The 13,765-nt window shown below is 49.4% G+C and overlaps 1 protein-coding gene across 1 annotated transcript; it reads left to right on the plus strand.

Moving 5' to 3' along the window:
* The first annotated feature begins 6,093 nt into the window (after positions 1-6,093).
* Positions 6,094-9,062, plus strand: LOC8028422 (flocculation protein FLO11-like). The gene is made up of 2 exons (XM_040222778.3): positions 6,094-6,150; positions 6,309-9,062. Exons 1-2 carry the CDS (start codon positions 6,094-6,096, stop codon positions 8,970-8,972), a joined length of 2,721 nt encoding a protein of 906 aa, XP_040078712.2. The 3' UTR covers positions 8,973-9,062.
* Positions 9,063-13,765: the final 4,703 nt, after the last annotated feature.

Consider the following 13,765-nt stretch of genomic DNA (forward strand, 5'->3'; position numbering starts at 1 on the left):
TTAGTCTAACTGATGGTTCTTCAGCAGTCGTCGACGGAGCCACCAGGGCGGCTGGTGACGCAGTCGTCGCGACGAGCGGCTCTCAGTCGGCGCCACAGGACAAGAATTCAAACGGGGATTCGTCGGTACAGTCAACGGCTACGAGTGCCCCTGAAGGTGAGAACAAGCATGCTGCCGATTGCAAAACTTCCCATGAAAAAATAACAAACGGGGATGCTGATCCAAAGACACCTACAAATGCAAACAACCTCCCCATTGTGTTCAGTGGCGAGCCTTCAATCTCAGGAGAGGGGGCTAGTGCACAAGGAATACCCGGTAGCGCCATCTCCCTGACTCAAGCTACAGCTCAGGCTGAGAGCGTTCCGGTTAAGGTCAGCAAGAACGTGAATCAAGAACAGTCTGGCTCTGTCACAAGTTCTACCTCTGCTGGAAACATTCTACAGGTCCCGACCAACTCAGCACGAAGAACACCGGCTGACGCGGGAGGCAACGATGGAACAAGTTCCCCAGCGCACGCAGAGCTCCCAAGGGTAAACATCGGTACCTCTGCTAGTTCTTCCGCTCTCGAACGAGCACCACATTCAACCGGCCTTTCTGAAAACCAAGATGATGAGCTGAAAGTCGGAAGTTTCAACGCTCAGGGCTCTCTGGCACAGACGTCTGGAATAACGGTGACTGTCGGTGCAGCAGCCAAGGACGTCTCGTCTGATTTCAAAGCAAGCGAGATCAGCGCATCCAACTCCGGTGACGTTAGTGTGCCAGGTGTCCAGACTTCCAGCATTACCTTGACTTTCCTTAACGGCAAGCACGCGGAACCAAGCGGCAGGGACAAGCCACAAGCAGCCGATGGTGGCGCCGAGTACACGCAGCTGGCGAACGGACAAGGTATCGCTCTTCCCGCTCCCGCAGATGGAATTCTAGGCACCAAAGGAGATAAAGCCACAACGTCACCGAGTGATCTATCAACTCGTCCCGTCGAAGGTTCAGGCCCTGTCGTGCAAAGCGCTCCAGCCGTTCAAGCGGGCGCCGAGCAACCGAAAGGGGCGCAGCAACATGAGAAAACCGAGGACTGCAAGAAGGGTGACACACAGAATGAAACGCTTAATGGGAAGACGCAAACTCATCAAAGTTCTCCAGTTCGGCCGGCCGTTTCTTCAGGAAACGTTGCAATTACGCAGGGTGGACCATCCGGGGAAAATCTAAACGCTAAAAACGGGAGGCTTCCTCAGGATGAACACCGTGTAACGACGTCGGGCGCAGGGCCAAATCTACAGAGCAACGCTGTAAACACAGGCGAAAGTGCAAGCAGCGATATTCGAAGTGCTGCCGAAGATGAAATTCTTGCTTTTCTAAGAAATAGCGGTGGAGTCATCAGGTTCTCTTCGCAAGACGTGAAACCGATCTCGTATAAAACCTCCTACGTCGGGCAATCTCCAAACTTTGAAGTAGCTGCAGTTGTAGACACATCTAGCAAGCAGCAAGACATTGAAGGCGGCTTCAAACAGGGCCAACCCACGTCTTCATCAGAAGGAGTCACGACGAATGGTGGTCAGATCCTAAAAGAGGCCATCCCAGTCGTCACCGATATCCGTTCGGCAGGTGAAAACAAATTCCAAACTCCTCTGAAAAACAATGCTGCACAGAACATAGTACCTGATCGATCTGCTAACCCACCAGAAAGCAAGCCTAGCGACGGACCAGGAAACGAAGAAAGGCCAAATCATATACCCCAAGTGGCCACAATTTCTTTTGAAGCGCAGCAAGCGACGTCTGGAAAACAAGATCAGCCTGACACATCTTCATCTGCTGATGGTTTCTCGCCGGAAACCTTTTCGTCCGGTAGCAGTTCCAGGGCTGCAGCAGAAGAAGAAATTCTTGCACTTCTAAAAACTAACGCCGGCCAAAATGTATTGTCCAGTCAAGGCGTGAAGCCATCTAGCGACAATCAAAGGGATGAACTAGGCAATACAACTCCAAGGAAAATATTTAGAGTTGTCAAAATCGTTTCAGCCGGTGACAGGCGTCAGCTCAATGCAACCGAGGTGCAAGGATCAGCGCATGGAAGTTTAAGCCAGCCCGTTACAAAGGCATCTGCTGAATACTCTTCGGCTGGAACCCTTCCTGTGACCGACAGCGCAGGCGACGCAGGCAGGGATGCAGTCCTTAGTTTGTCCGAAGGAGATGTCAGCCCAAGTGGAATCTTCAGCGCTGGAGCCCAAGGGACAACTGAACAGTTTAACAGCGGAGCATCCCCAGTAAGCTCCTCTTCGGATGCCAAATCTGCTGCAGCTACAAAAAATCAAGCCAGTGAGAATCAGTCTGGAAAAGTTCAAGATGAAGAGGCTTCCAGCCTACCTGAAAAAACACGTCAATCACCAGTAGGAGCGGATGTTACTGTTGACGCCCGTGTTGCCGCTGAAGATGAGATCCTTTCTTTTCTTCGAGACCGGGCTGCTAAAACAAAAACGTATCCCGAGAAGCCCAAAGCTCTACTGAATCCGCTCGTCGAAACATATGGTGACAGCAAGCCAGCGGGCGAGGTTGCTGCTACCTCCTTGGGGGTATCCGATAGTTTTGGATTGCTGAATCAAAAATCTGGGATCACCTACACTACGAGTGTTTCAAAAGAAATTGGTAAACCGCTTGTGGCTAACAGCGCTCTTAAAGAGGCCGACAAGAACGCGTCACCACAGACTGATGACGGCAGCAAAGATGCTCTAAACCAACAGGTCAACATTGGAGATGAGGGTTCAACATCGTTTTACGCTGGTACCGATGAAGTCAGCACTACGAAAGAAAAGAAGTTACCCATAAACGAGTTTGAGGTGGCCACTCCCGCTAGCAGTAGCGACAAGACGAATTCCCAAGGACTGAACATTGAAATTTCGCATGAGCAAAAGCCCATTGACGTGAGTGGAATATTTAAGCCTGTCGTGTACAAACCGGCGTCACCCGGAAATGCTGCGATAGATGTTAGCGGAATCGCCACTAGTATAGTAAGTTCCGCTGGTAGCTCATCAAACACAGAAAGCGTCGAACATTCCGGCAGCATTAACGATAGTGGAACAATACAAACATCTACTGATGACATAAAAACTGAAAAATCCACGGACGACTGTAATAAAGTCGTTTTAGCCGATGGAAGAGACTCAAACCATGAGAAAAATCTTAACCTTCCCGTAACTTCTAGCAGTAGTCGGCTTTCTTCGGATGACAGTGTTCAGAGCAATCATAGCACTAGTGAAAATGTTCAGGTAGAGAATGAGGGTGCTCTTCAGCTTTCTTTTAAAGAAGGAAGTGATAACGCAAAAAAAGAAGAGCCCACAATTAAGTTGGAAAACGCTGACAAGGATTTCATTCACGTAACAATCCATGGAGATGAGAATTTGCCGAAAGAAAATAATTTCGGTACGGAGGGCAGTCCATCACAGCCTGTTGACACAGAAAAAGTTGTATCTGGTTCCACTCCTAGGAACGATGGCGTCGAAAGTTTATCCTTCCAGGAAGGAAAACAGGTTGGCATAGGCCAGCTTTCTCTAGCTAAGGGTACGCCTTCCGTTACTGAGTTTAAAATTGAAGATGAAACCGTTAACACCAGTCCAGCGAGGCTGCCCTCGAGTGATATCGGAGCGCCTTCAGTAACAGCGGAAGATTCTGGTCAAGAAGATGACAGAGAAGCGGGAGGTGAGGACAAGCCAGAGAGCCACGCCAGTAACACGACACTGGAACCGGGAAAGAGCATCCTTACCGTAATTAGTAACATGTTTAGCACTTTTGTGGGCAATGAACCTAAAGAAGGAGAGGGTGTGAACGGCAACACTGACGTTAATTCTCAGAAGAACGTTCCCAATCTTAGATTCGAGGACAAGCCTTCTGTCCACCCGGACAATCTATCGGTCGGAGTTCATCGTGGTTCAGCTATTACAGTTGAAGCGCAAGGCCAACCTACTCCGCAGTTGCAACAAAATTCGCTTGGTAGCACAGACGGCCAAGTTATCACGTCATCTTTTGTTGGAACCGGCAACATTGAGCTAAATCCTCTGCTCCGTGATTCTTCAGCTTTTATTGATGAACCTAAGTCCGAAGATGGCAACTACGGACAAAGAATCTCTAGCCGAGGCCAGTCAACTGGTGTCACCACAAGTGGAACACTGAATGCTGAAATTACAAAGACATTAGCATCACCCACAGTAGTTGGAGGTTTTGACGAAAGAGATCAAACTTCTCTGGTATCCCCCATAATATCTACAGTTACCCCTAGCGAGAAGGATCATAAGGAAGCACCAGACGCAAAATCAGCGACGGAAGTTCTTCCAGGGCAGGGCCAAGCTCAAGGTCAACCAATTATTCCAGTGCTCCCGGCGACACCGTTCGCGTTTGCTACAGCCCACGAATCAAGTGCACCATCAGTGGAAGAAGGCCAACTTAGAGAACTATCGCCAGGCGGTGGCACTGAGCAGGTACAGATCACCGGTTCACGAGGCGATTCTACCCAATCCGGAAGCGAAGTAGTGTCCCTGACCGGAAGCGAACCACATGACGAAGGGAAATCTGTATCAGGAATTTCTGCCGGTGTGACGACCACGCACTATTCCCAGCGCCAAAAGTCAGTTGGAGAGTCTGGCGCTGGACATGATGCTTCTTCCTCGGATGGTACGTTACATCATACACCTCTGCCAGGCGTTGTTGATGGCAGTGTAACTTCAGAAAAAACCTTGGAGGCATCAGTTACCAACGACAAAGCAAGTAGTGAGAAACCGCAAAACACTATAGTTGTGCACGTTTCCGACTTGAGTTCTCCATACCCTGAGAGTGCCGTGACTCCCAGTCAAAAAACGCTTTCGGTTGATGTGGTTTCGGAACAGGGAAAAGGAGAAGAAAACGTGGTTCCTGCGAATGCTGTTAAGAATCCGGAATTAGTTGGTAGAAACGACGGAAGCATCCCAAGTGGCGTCTCACAAAAACCAGCGGCAGAAGAAAGCTTAATGCCTGTAGGACGACAACCTACTAGCGGACTTGCGAGTGTGCAGCCCACAAGCATTTTGTCAAATACTGAAGTGCCAACAGGACTTACTTCAGTTGGAGAGTTGAGTCCATATTCTGGAGGCAACTTGCCAGGAAAGGTAGTTTCAGGAATACCTTCCGCCGCAGAAGTGAGCATACAGCCTGCAGGCACGTTGCCAGATAACACAAATCCAGCAGCATTGCCACCGACAGAAGGACTTTCACGCCAACAACCTTCGGGCACTTTGCTAGGGGAGGCAGTACCAACAGGGCCCCCTCCGGTTGGACAGCAAGGAACCCTACAACCTGATGGAACTTTCCCAGTTAGTCCAGTTTTCGGAACGCCACTACCGCATGAAGAAGCGAGCCTTCAGCCTACAGGCACTTTGCCAGATAACGTAGTTCCATCAAGAGCATCGGCAGTAGAAGAACAGGCGGATCCATCAGGCACTTCACCGTCCAATGAAGGGACAGAAGGACCCCGTCCCATTGGCGAACAAGTGGCTCCGCAGCCTGCTGCACCTTTGCCAGAAAACGCAGCTCCAAAAGGGCTGCCACAAACTGAAGTAAGCGTACAGACTACAGGAACTTCGCTGGGCAGCACAGTCCCATCAGTATTACCGCTGGTAGAAGGACAAGCCCGCCAACAACCACCAGGCGCTTCACCTGGCAACGCATTGCAAGTAGAATTACGCCCCATAGAAGGACAAGGGACCCAACAGACTGTAGGTACTTTGCCAGAAAACACAGTTCAAGTAGAAGTACCCCTGTTAGGAGGAGAAATAAGTCAACAACCTGCCGGCACCTTACCAGACAATGCAGGGTCGTCAGGACTCGGGCCTGAAAACGAAAAAGTTCGCCAACAGTTTTCGGGCTCTTCATCACCCATCACGGTGCCAGGAACATCACGTCCAGTTGGAGAACAAGTTACCCTACAGCCTGCAGGATTTTTGCCTGACAATGCACTTCCAGGAGGACCGTCGCACGATGGACAGCCTACAAACCCCAATCCAGTCAACTCAGATCCAACTGCATTAGCACCGGTGGGAGGTCAAGCACCACAACGACCTTCAGCCACTTTGTCCGACAATGCGGCAGAAACAGGACAACCTCCTCGTGAAGAAAACACAACCCTGCACTCTGCCGGTACTGTGCCGGACAACGCCGCTTCCCAAGGAGTACCACCGGCTGGAGGGGTGAGTCTACAGCTTGGAGGACCTGCCCCAGACAACTCAGGGTCAGCAAGGCCAACACCCGTTGTAGACCAAAAGAGCCTACAGCCTCCAAACGTTGTACCCGACCAGATACCCCAACTCGTGGAACCAAAGCCAGCCTTAGCAGCACCCACAGCAGATATCCTTCGTAATCCCATTCAAACCGAACTAAAAGAAACACATCAGAAAGGAACAATTACCGTTGCTCTTGATGAACTACAGGTTCCCGCTGCTGTCAGTGTCGAAGCCGAACAAATGTCGTCGCCTATTAATACGTCTTCTGAGGTAAATTCAGGACAGGAAGTTATTGTGCCACCTATCAACAAGGTCATCGCACCGGAGGTAATACCAATTGAAGTTGTTCCCGTCATTAATAAAGCATCGGAGGCTTCATTTGAAAACAGCCCGGCGGAAACCCCAGGCATTTCAGGTGTGAATACCGTTATTAGTATACCGCAGAATGAAGTACAGCCAGGCAGCTCTAAACAAACACCAGGACCATTGCTAAATGCAGCTGCAGGAGAACCGCAAAATCCAAATGGGCAGGCTGGTGAGAAGACACCCGCCACAATTTCCACCGTTGTCGTTACGAAGATCAATTTCGACGGTCCTCATTCAACTCAGGATAGTGAACCAATTAAGACAGAGCTTAAGGACGACGCGAGACCCAAGGTCGATGTATCTAGCACATCAAATGACAGTCCCGCTACAATCTCTAGTACAAGCTCACCAGAGGGTACCCCAACAGATACCTCCAAAGTTTCATTTGTCACGTATGCAACTGAGCCGTCAAGCGTTCCAGTATCATCGCAGGAAGGTTCCACGGAGAAGGGACGTACCCCAACATCGACAACTTCGAACGACCAGACATCACACCAGGTTTCTACAGTCGAAAATTCAGGAACAACCTCCAGTGGTCCGGAAAGTCCAAATATTCCTGTCATGAGCCTTTTGTATCACGGTTTGGTTTCCGCGAGTAATGGTGGCACCACACAGAGCACACACCTTCCTGACCAACCTAGACCCTTAGGACAACCTGCTGGGACCAATCCTCCTGAAGAAAATCTTAAACCTAGTGCTGTTCAGCCCAACCCGACGACTGCTTCCCTTGGCCAAAACAATGCGCAATTAGTTTCTAGTGCAGGCTTGCTCCCTACGCCTCTGGAAGCCAGTCAGCAATTCAACAGCCAACACCAGAAAACACCTCTGGGCACTGCACCTGGTGCTACCGTTGGGGCAGCTCCTTACACTACGGTGCTGGGGGATTCTTTACTCTCAGTGCACACACCGTCGAAACCAACCGTTCTTAAGCTACAAAGTCCGTACGCGACCAGGTTCTTCCCCAACCAACTTCCGCAACATACTATCTCACCCACGCCACCTCCAACCAGCATAACGCCAGAAGTAGCTCAGTTGGCAACCTCGGGCCAGCCGCAGGGGTCGGCTTTCACGAACTCCCAGGGCAGTCAGCCTCACACTCGCATCTTCTTCTCGCCACCATCGCAAAACCCCAAGGGCCAACAACAACCCCTGGCGGCACCACCTTATTTCGTCAGCTTCAGACACGACTACGTCAACCCAAATAAGCCCACATTCCCACAGGGTCAAGTTTCCTACACAACGAAGCAGAAGGTACCTGCTGAGGTCCTTCTTCCGCACATTCTTTCTCAAGAGGCCGCAGCAAATGAGAATGCTCCTGGTGGCGACAAGGGGCTGCAGAATCGTGTCCGGCCTCAACAGCCATCGCCGCCTTCCAACTCCGGGCCTCAAGCAAACCAGCAGGTGTTCGCTCCGCCGTCGTACAATCCGGGCTTTTCTCCACACTTTTCGCTAGCGCCGGGATACAAGGGCCCAGTAACCACGATCATACTAAACCCAGACTTGTCTTCGCCGTACCAGTTCGGGTCGTACGTTCCGCGTTCCGAGTCAAGCGACCAGAAACGTGAAGGACTGTACAAGGTCAAGTCGTTTGTTCCAAGCGTGTCTGCCACCGTGCCTGGAAGTCCCGCGTATACGGCCACGTCTTTCGTTCCAGACAGACAGACGTATTCTCAAGGCGGCAAGGTGTTCAAAGTGACCTCGTTTGTTCCTCGAGGATCGCGACCCGTTCAGGGGGGATTCCGACAAACGGTGCAGCCGATTCCCAACGGTCAGCGCTCCTTCCCGTCCGCACCGGGACGAACCGTGTACAGAGTGGCACCTGTCGGGTCACGCCGGTCGCAACCCGCTCAGAGGCTCCAAGATTTGCACGTGACGGTCATCGGCCCGGGGGGACAGCTGCGCGCTCCGCAACAGCGCGTCTTCAATATCGCACCTTTCGCTCCTCAAGCTAGGGCCGTTTCGGCAAGACAGGGACTTCAGCCAGCGGGTTCGGCTCAATCCAGATTTCCGCCGTTCAGGAGACGGCCACAGCAAGCGATCGTCGAAGTACGGGCGGTCCCGATTCAGTTCCACCAGAGGCCCGCCGGACACAGAGTGACACCCTCCTTTCACGAGCAGCCCCTGACTTTCTACGACGTGCCACAGAGGCAGTCTGCGGGCGGTCCAGCGCTGCGGCCGTCCGTCGCCTCTGCCAACGGCCCGGGATTTCCGAACGGAAGAGCGCGATTTCAGCCGGTCCAGGTGGTCAGGAAGGCAGTGGGCCCACCCTCCCCTCCTCAGCCCCTGATAGCGTCGGCGGCTTACCAAGCGCCCGTCTTTCATGGCGTAACCAGAGTAGTGATTAGGCCGGGACAATCAATTGTCTCACGATGAGTGTAGACATCAGTGCCAACTGCGAATGTAGGCGATACATTGAATTATTATGGTGTTAGTGAGGTGCCCTAGCTTTATGAATGCGACGCCTATTGATGGTCCCCGAGCGAAAACCAACAGAGGCGGTACACATGCGAACTGTTGAGACAATTGAGGAAGCGTTGCTGGATGTAAATGTTGTATGACTGACTTTTTTTTTAATGAATGACAGCCAATGCAGAGTCGACATATCACTGCGAGTGCAATTCGTCAATTTACTTTCTTTGAAGTGTCTTCTTCTGGACTTGTTGTCAAGTTTTTATGTCGTCCGAATCTGAACATGCTTTACGTAGCCCGGATTCATGTAGTTATACTTTCGTTACTGTTTGTGGTGTGGTTGTTACGACTGAAATAAAAAAATGAAAAGCAACCTGTTCACAGTTACAAAGACGGTTGTGTCATTCTCTCCATTGAGTGGTTTTTCTGGTTGAAAATAATTAAAACCAAGAAACAAAACTACGCATAATTACCTTCCGCTCACATTGTGCTTACTGAATATTTTATTACTACAGGGTGATTCCAAGGAGAGGCCAGGTTCTTTCAATCGACCGCAAAATTCGGTTTCTTAACCTATCGCGCTACGACTTTGTGCAGCGTTGCCCCCAAATGGTGTTTTTTTTTTTTTTTTTTCTAAAATTTGCAAAGAGCGAGTTTACCTGAGGGAAAAGTAGAGAAAGAAAAAGGCTTAGCTCCTATGGAAACGCAGCGACGCCACCGGTCTTCAAACAACACGGCGCCGTTTCGCACGGGAGACAAGAGATGGCGCAACGAACGCCGCCAACGAACGAGCACACGGCGCCGTTCGTTGGCGGCAGTTGGCGTCGCGACCGCTTGCGCTATCTCTTGTGTCCCGTGCAAAACGGCGGCGTGTTGTTTGAAGACCGGTGGCTTCGCTACATTTTCATAGGAGCTAAGACTTTTTCTTTCTTTACTTTTTTCTCAGGTAAGTTCGCTCTTTGCAAATTTTACAACAGAAGAACAATGCACCATCTGTGGGCAACGCTGCACAAAGTCGTAGCGCGATAGGTTAAGAACCCGAATTTTGCGGTCGATTTAAAGAGCCTGGCGTCTCCTTGGATCACCCTGTATAATAGCACACACTGGAAAGATTAATATGCTGCTTTATCATCCCAGTAAAAAATACGGACAGGTATGAAAGCGAATGCCTCTATTAACAGGTTTAAAAATCCAATCAGTGACTATTTGGGCAAACTTTTTTTTTCTATTTATTTTCTAACATAATAGAGCTACAGAAGAAAAGAAAAAAAGAGCGTAGGGCGTTTTTTTGTTTTTTTTTGGTGCCTGGCCTCCAGCACGCGCACGTTGCCTTCCTTCGTTCTTTGTCTGCGTCTCGAAACTCACTTGTCACCAAAGTATTATTGAAGATATCTGCAAGTTCGCGCTGGGAAGTGGAACAACTGAAAGATTTCCCTTTCCTTCTCATTTCAGTGATTGAGTATATTTTGATGAAAACGGAGTATTTCACTAGCTTTGCAAGGCACGTTGTACGGTGTCACAAGACGCCTCTATAGATAATGAAAGGTACGGGAAAAAAGTGCACCTAGGCGCCTCGCTGATAGGGCGCCAGGCGAACGAACTGATCCGAGAGGTTCGTCAAACCGTACCTAACACTTTTTTCTTTAACTTTGCGAAGGCTACAAGAGCGAGCGCCTTTGCTCAAGGGCATGCCCCAGGTGCACGACGTCTCGCGTGTGCCAACGCTGTGGGTTCGAGTCTTGTAGCTCTCGCCGAAGTATATTTTAAAGTGAAGCGGACTACAGATTAGAAAGACGCTGCTTATAGTTGTTTGAAGGCAACCGGTCGTAATACTGAGCGTGACAAAAACGTTTCCGTAGCGTTGCACATAATTTATATGATTCAGACCACAGAATTAAGGATGCCGATCGCCTCGAGCTTCTATTTTTGAAGATGCAGAGGGTTTACTTAGGCCGAAATTTGCAATACAAAGATCTAGCAAGCCCAGCATGGTGAGCCCGATGCTTCGAAGGTGAAGTACCAAGATGGGGACATAAATACAAGTGAGCGCCACACACTAAAAAAAAATGCCTGTGCACCTACTTTCCCGCACAACACTCGGGCAGCCAATCGCAGCAGCTTACGGATGCAGCTCAGCGAATGACGATGCCGAAACGTATGCTTAGACCAAAAATATGTAGTCTGAGTTCTGATATTATAAGCGTGACGTTTTGCATTGCTTAATGTCGCAACTCAGACTGGGTTTTTTGGTCTAAACATATGTTTCGGCATTCTCATTCCCTGAGCTGCCTCCGTAAGGTGCGGTGATTGGTTCTCAGGGTGTTGTGCAGAAAAGTAAACACACGTCTTTTTTTTTTTTTTTTTTTTAGAGTGCACAAGTTGTTGACATATTAGGGTTTCCCTTTTTACTGAAAGCCGTTGAAAATCATCACCAACCTTTCGCTTTCATAAGAAATAGAAATAGGTTGTTTCTATGCGACCTGAGGACGATATTCGTCTTAGGGAAATAAACAGCATAGACAAGCACTGCAGTGCCAAGACAAACCGAACAATAATAAATTATATAAAAATTGCCACAAAATGGTTAATTTTAAGAGGGTTTGTACATTTAAATCTTTGTTAGATATCAGCTTAGACACACAGAACAACCATCAACTTACCCTGATCATCTATGCCAGGGACGCGGTAAAACGAAGAGTCGTAAAAAGAAGTACTCGATTAACTTTAATGGGTACTCAATTATCAAGGGCTCCAGCCTGATCTCTCTAAACGCTAGCTTGCGTTTGGTTCAAGGCAAAAGGGTCTGAGGACAGTGAACGACACAATTGTTTTAGAAAAAAATTACGGCCTAGGATGTTCCATGGGTGGCGACTTATAAGTAAAGGGAAAGTTAATGTTTTTATCTTTTTTTCATTGGCCTTCCTCGAGGGCACAGTATGTGTCGTGTAGACATGTATACCTCTGTTTTCTGCCAACATTCCGCAAAGGAGCAGCCATGGGAGGCGAACGGCAGCCGCCGACGACAACCGGCGCCGACGAGTTTGCCAGACAACCGAGGGTTAAATGTGGTTCAGACATCTGCGTTTTGAGTGCGAAGGCTGAGTCTCACATGGGTGTTTCAATAGGCCGAGTGCGTGTGGAAACGACTGTAACCGCTTGCGACGAGAGTAGAGTCAGAGTTTTGCGTTCATCCCCGTAGCGCCGGCTTTCCTGCACGGCACGGGATTCTGCTCCTCAAGTTACTGAATTCAGCGAATAGCGGCGCCGCGCATTCGCCGGCGCGCTCTTACTCCTTCTTTTTAAGAAAACAGGAAAGGAGGAGGAGGAGGCAAAAGCAGGGGAACGTACGCTGAAGCCCTTGCAACTTCGGTGAAACGGCCGTATCGGTGGCTTTTCTGTACGCTACTTGGAGCAGACTCAAATGCTTTGCAGGAAAGTAGACGTTGCGTTGCGCGCCTCAAACGCGCGTTTGAAGCGCGCTCAAAATTTTGAGCGCGCCGCGCGCCTCAAACGCGCGGCGCTTCTATTCGCCAAATTCAGTCACGTGAGGAGCAGGCTCACCATGCCGTGCAGGAAAGACGGCGCTAGGGGGATGAGCGCGCATGGATGGATGGATGGATGAATACGGCTGAGCCCTTTGGATCGGGCGGTAGCTTACGCCACCTAGTCATTTTGTTTTACCATTTAAGCTTAGAATATTTAAATGTGAAATCTATATTCACTCTGTCCTACTAGCGCCACCTGTCGGGTAGCCCTGAAACACTTCCGATATTAAACTGTTTCGCAATACTCTTTCACCAGGAACTTGAACCTTCAAATAATTGTGACTGTGGCTATAAATAGCAGGAGCTTTGCATAAATATCACTCACATTTTAGCTGGCAAGTAACGCAAAACCCTTCAGTCTAGAGTTTTACACGGATCGAATGGGTTCAAGACTACCTGATAGATGGCGCCAGAGCGCCGTTTCTCGGCGTAGGTGGCCACAAGCGCGTTTGCACCGCAGTCGATCTTATTCTAACGCAGATGTGGCCTTTCATATACCGATTTCCTCATATCGCGCGATGAGGCGAGTAAAAAAACTGGGAGGATTTTAGAATTTATGATTCTGTTAAATTTCATCGACCGCCTAAAAAAACGCAAACAAAACAAAGCAAATACGGACTGGATACTTGGTCAGGTCGCAGTATGAATAGCCTGAATAAGTACCGATAGTTATGAAGCGACTGGGCCACTAGAATGTGTTCATTGAAAGAATCTTTCAATCCAGCTTCGCTATATATACCTCGGAGCGATCACGTCGCAGTTCCCTGATTTTGGACACTCCCTGGATTGATGTTGTCGGACGGGATTGTTTATTTCAACTGTCTGCACGATAACTTACGGCGTGTGACCACAAACGCCGTGCTCACCCGACATGTTCGCGATTTTTAGAGTGAACCAGATATCTACATTTACGCCCAATACACGGCCGTAGCTTAAAAACCCCGATTCGCACCCGCAGGGGAAAGTTTCTGACAGAATGATATAAATGCCGGATTTACTCTGTCTGAAAAACTTTGAACTGAAAGTCTGACATTTCTTCACGTCCGATTTTGTAAGCCGATCGGGTGCTACGAGGTTAATAACCGACGCATATAGAAATAGGAAGATTTCCAGTCCGATATTCGTCGGACGACCTCGCATACACACGTATTTCTCCGATGCGCCACCGGTGAGCAAACAACTTATAGTCAAAGACGGCTTAAAGGGACACTG

This window comes from Ixodes scapularis, unplaced genomic scaffold, assembly GCF_016920785.2.
Source record: "Ixodes scapularis isolate PalLabHiFi unplaced genomic scaffold, ASM1692078v2 PGA_scaffold1__304_contigs__length_218370807, whole genome shotgun sequence".
Taxonomy (NCBI): Eukaryota; Metazoa; Arthropoda; class Arachnida; order Ixodida; family Ixodidae; genus Ixodes; species Ixodes scapularis.

Coding starts and splice junctions, on each gene's coding strand:
- LOC8028422 (XM_040222778.3), top strand. CDS start 6,094: ATGCGGCAGAAACAGGACAACCTCCTCGTGAAGAAAACACAACCCTGC. Junction 6,151..6,308: donor CACAACCCTGCACTCTGCCG/GTACTGTGCCGG, acceptor GTACCCGACCAG/ATACCCCAACTCGTGGAACC.